This window comes from Ailuropoda melanoleuca, unplaced genomic scaffold, assembly GCF_002007445.2.
Source record: "Ailuropoda melanoleuca isolate Jingjing unplaced genomic scaffold, ASM200744v2 unplaced-scaffold73395, whole genome shotgun sequence".
NCBI lineage: Eukaryota > Metazoa > Chordata > Mammalia > Carnivora > Ursidae > Ailuropoda > Ailuropoda melanoleuca.
In genome coordinates, this window is record NW_023248720.1 from 1 (window position 1) to 5,120 (window position 5,120).

General features: G+C 35.9%; 1 protein-coding gene across 1 annotated transcript; it reads right to left on the reverse strand.

Moving 5' to 3' along the window:
- Positions 1-15: 15 nt before the first annotated feature.
- LOC117800621 (cytochrome c oxidase assembly protein COX18, mitochondrial-like) lies at positions 16-4,594 on the reverse strand (the record flags this gene model as incomplete). Its single annotated transcript, XM_034653176.1, has 3 exons — positions 16-1,155; positions 2,278-2,441; positions 4,494-4,594. Coding segments are annotated over 3 exons (405 nt in total), but the record flags the coding sequence as incomplete, so codon positions are not given.
- Positions 4,595-5,120: the final 526 nt, after the last annotated feature.

The following is a 5,120-nucleotide window of genomic DNA, read 5'->3' on the forward strand; positions in this document are numbered from 1 at the left end:
ACTAAGTACCAACCACATTCGATTGTGCTAGGTGACCTTAGGGAAACACATTTAGACTATACATGGAGTCTTTTCTCAAGAAACTCTAATCCAAGACATTACAGTATCATCTTCATTTTTCTCATTTGAAAAAATAAGAGGTGTGGGGCACCTGGGTGGCTCAGTCGGTTAAGAGTCTGCCTTCGCCTCAGGTCATGATCTCAGGGTCCTGGGATGGAGCCCCATGTTAGGCTCTCTGCTCAGTGGGGAGTCTGCTTCTCCCTCTCCCTCTGCTGCTCCCCCTGCTTGTTCTCTCTAATAAATAAATAAAATCTAAAAATAAATAAATAAATAAGGGGTGTATTCAATTTCCCAAACAGAGACCAGTGATGGGTCTCTGAGATGGGGTTCTAGGATCATTTCTAAGGTTTCTTCCAGTTCAAAGAATCTATGTTCTACTCAATCGACAACAGCTCTTTATACAATTAAAGGCTTGCTTCCCCTAAACTGTTGAGTAACACACCATGGGATAATGGTAAGACATGGTTGACAGATCCTATTTTATATGTATGTGTTTTTCTACTCCATCACATAAGAAGTACTGACTTTCTAAGGGCATATACACCTAAAAAAAAGACAATCAGATACTATGTTTCCTACTTGCAAATTTACATTTTAAATAAATACACGAAACACTAATCTACAGTGAGAATACAACCAGACTGATTAACCATTTTAATTACTGTCTTTACCAAAAACAAATCACAAAATTGTGTATGTTAGATTCATATAATTGTAAAGCTGAAAGAGACTTGGGAAGTGTTCTAATTCAGCTCTTCCATTTTAATTATGAGCATTCTGGCCCCCAGAGAGGTTAAGGAACTGGTCTAAGACTTGCCAACAGCTGATCTATGACCAAAAACCAAGAAATCTCAATTCTAGCTCAGAGTTAGAATATCACTACCAACTTAAACACATTTATATTTGATGTTGGAACAGCAACAAAGATCCCAATAATTTAAATGGCAAACAAATCTCATCTAAAACCACTGACCTCCACTATTAATAAATTGACGATACCAATGGAAATAGGCAGGATCCAAGTAGAATCCAGTGCAGTGAGGTCAGGAAACCACAGGATTCCATCAGTAGCTAACTGTTCCTGAACAGAAAACCCTGCTAAGACAGTTTTATAAATAAAACATAGAAGAAGGAAACATACAACACATAAGTAGTCTTATTAAAATAAGGTGTCCTTCACACCAAAGACTTGCATTTGTTTCATTCACTTTCATTCCACAACATAAATTAGTCCTTCCTGTACTGAGAAAGATGCAGCTCTCTGCAGCAAACAGGAACATAAAGATACATAGCAGTACTCTTTTCAAACATATATAATTACTTGTCCATAGGCTACTTTCTTTCCAGTCTGTTTTAACCAGATATTTTCCAGTTACAAATGCCTTTACGCCAAAGTAAAAAACAACAACAAAAGTAAAAAACAAATGCTTTATTTTATAGTTTCTTAATAAATGTTTACTTTTATAACTATGAATGCTTTTCTGGTCCCATAATTTTATAAACGGAAAAAATTCTTGGCCAGGAAACTAAATCATGGAATAGTAACACTAATTTTATTATGACTTCCATGAAGAAGTATAGTTGACCGTTAAACAACTCAGGGCTTAAGGGTGCCAACCCTTTGAGCAGTTGAAAATCTGTGTATGGGGTGCATGGCTGGCTCAGTGGTAGAGCAGGTGACTCCTGATCTCAGGGTTGTGAGTCCGAGCCCCACACTGGGTGTGAGATTACTTAAAAATAAAATCTTAAAAAAAAAAAAAAAATCTGTGTATAACTTTTGACTCTCCAAGAACTACAGAAACCCTATTGTTGTCTGGAAGCCTTACCCATAGTATGCTTTAAGTATCATATACTGTATTCTTACAATAAAGCTAAAAAAAAGAAAATGTTATTAAGAAATCATAATGAAGAGAAAATACATTTACAGTGTGGGACAATAAAAAATATACCTATAAGTGGACCTGCCCAGCTCAAACCTGTGTTGTTCAAGGGTCAACTGTACTACTGTTGTCCTTCCTAGATTCATTTTCTCAACATGGCTAGTTTGCTTACACTTAATATTCTAAAATCTATAACCTTATAAGAAAGATGGTAAAAACATTCTAATTATGAAAAGCATAGGGACTTTTTTTTTTGCCTTTAGTTTTTTCTCTAGAGTACAAAGGCAATGTTAGAGAACTTATTTGGGGGGAAGAAACAGACTTCTAGAATAACTACCTTCTGAATGTGTTGCCCCTGTGCTAAAATTCCGGAGAGCAACAGACATGAAGATCCACATTGGAAACTGAATCCAGACCAATACAGTGGCTTTGAAAGGATGGCAGTTATCCCGAACATACAGCTCTGAAACAAGCCTCCGCATATTCTTTAGATAAGTGAGCCTAGTTTGAGGGAAGAAGAGAGAAAGGGAAAGGAGAAAATATCATTTGACTATTAATAGTGCTTCATACCCATAGCACAAACACACCCATGTGTGGTTATTAGTTAAAATTCTGTGTGGGATTTTTAGCCATCATAGACTATACTAAGGGGTTGCCCAACAAAAGGCAAAAAGTCTTTTACTGAAAATTCTTTAGCAATGTACACAAATTACATAACAATTTGATAAATCTGACATTATCAAACAAGCTTTGGCTCTGGTGGTCTTAGGCCAATTAGGTTTTAACAAGTGAAATTTTACTACTGGCATGGTATGACCACAGTTTGCATCAGAATTCTAAAGGTGAAAGCACATTTAACTCAAATCCCTCCATTCTGGCCAAGCTCAATTACTTGATCCCTGAATATATCTTCTGTAGCAATGTGGTTTTGTAATATGTATGCTCTTGACCTATCAAAATGGTTTCCATTCTTCAGTCAACTCTTTTATGAAGATTTTCTTAATCTGTTTCTCTGTTAACCTTCTTCGTTATTCCTGTTCTTAAGTCCCACTTTCTATAGTCTCCTTGAAGATCAAGTATTGGGTCTTATTCATCTCTAAATCTCTTGTAGCACGTTTTATACAGCGCAGACATCCAAGGGGCTTGAAGCCAACAGAATTATAGTGTATTATTGCACTACGACAGTACACAGACATGCCAGACTTTATAATTTAGCCTCTTCCTACTCTTCCAACTTTATCTCTTGTTACTCTTCCACAGACACCTGTATATTCTGGTGCCTACATGGCATGGGCTATCCAATAAATCAGACTTCTACATTAGGATGCTTCTGGAAGTCATTAAGTCATCTATGTGGACAGTCCACTTACCTGGCTGTCCACCTGACAACTCTCCTTTACCCTTCAAGACCCAGTTCCATTGAAAATGCAAGAAACTCTCAGATGTGTCTTCCTAGAAAGTCATCTAGCTATGCAAGGATGTATCTGGACAATCATCCTGCCAATGCTGCATAAACAAGGTACCAGTCTTGTCTAGGCTGCATTTATAAATCAGATGAACAGCGTACTAATTTGTTCTTTTGGTCTGGAATTGTCATTCTTAGATTTGTCTGATCAGTAAAACTTCAGAACTGTTAGGTTTGTCAACTTTTTATTTTATCAAGTAAAGATATTAAGTTACCATAATGATTTTTTTTTAAATGTCAGATCTTTTTAACACTAAATAGAGAAGCAATTTCATATTGAAGAGAGTTGGCAAATTTATACACATATAGGTAAAAATATACAGATAACCATATACACATTCTATATACATAATACAAAGCCCTTATTTTGATCATTGCTGTGAACTGGTGAACACTTAGTCCCAGCCTAGTAAGGATTATAATCTGACTAAGTAGTAACTTAGGCTCATTGAAGCAGGAGGACTTAGAAGTTCCCCGTGGATGACAACAGGCACAGAATTGCAGCATGCATGGTCAAGAACATTCCAAGCACTTTCTAAGAGCCCAGGCAGACAACTACACACGGTAACCACACTGGAGAGACAGCACCTTGGCTATCTAATTTCTTCTATGACAGCATTCACATTTTCTACCTCCCCCTTCTTGTGGGCTGCTGTATCTTTCTTTCCAAAATGGTCAAGTGTGTAAATAATCTGTATCATTTGCTGATTAAAATCCCAAAAGACTGGCACAGTATCTTCATCCATGAAGCCTTCCCTGACTTTCCACTATGACTGAATTCCTTGTACATAACCTTTTTTATAGTACTTAATTTAGTCATTATTTGATTACAGGTCTTTTTCAGGAGGCTGAAGTCCCTCAAGAAGGAAGTTGCTCTGTTCCTCCATTTCTTACTTTCACTATACAAAATTCATACCACACAAACTTATTAAAATATTAAGGAGTGAAAGGACTACTTTGCTGCTAAAGCTACAGAACACCCAAACCTATAATTAATATAATTATAATTAATATAATCACTTACACAGTATATATTCCTATTACCATAATATATATATATATGGTCTATACTCATAGAATTAGCTTACCTGGCAACTCTTTTGGACCACCTCAACTGATTTGCAAGAACTGCAACTTCTTGGTTAAGATGCCTTGCAATGTTTTTTATTTCTGGCTGTAAATTTTCCACCTAGCTAAAGAAAAAGTAGAATTTGTTATGAGCACATAAAGGTTCTTTATTCATAACCACTCATAATTTTACTCTCTATTCTTCTAACTCACTGAAAAATGTGGTTTACCAATCATCTCAAGAAAATTCAAGTCTAAGGATAAGGTGTTAAATCTGCTTAAGATACCTTCAGTTACAACCAATTCAAATTCCAGCTTATACTCTTAGCTATGTGATCCTGGGCAAGTTACTTAAGCTCTAAAACCCTGTTCCCTCATATATAAAATGTTTAACAGCACCCACTTCACAGAATTATTATAAGGATTAAATAAGAACTGAACCCTATACTTTAATGTTCATCCCTGGACTTCTGAGTAATGGTAACTGAAAAAACAGAAGTATATTAATTAAGTCTTTAATATGCTCTGTGACAGCCATAGAGTCACAAAAAGTTTGCATTTATTGCTTTTAATTTCTTTTTTTTTATAATGATTTTTTATTATATTATGTTAGTCACCATACAGTACATCCCCGGCTTCCGATGTAA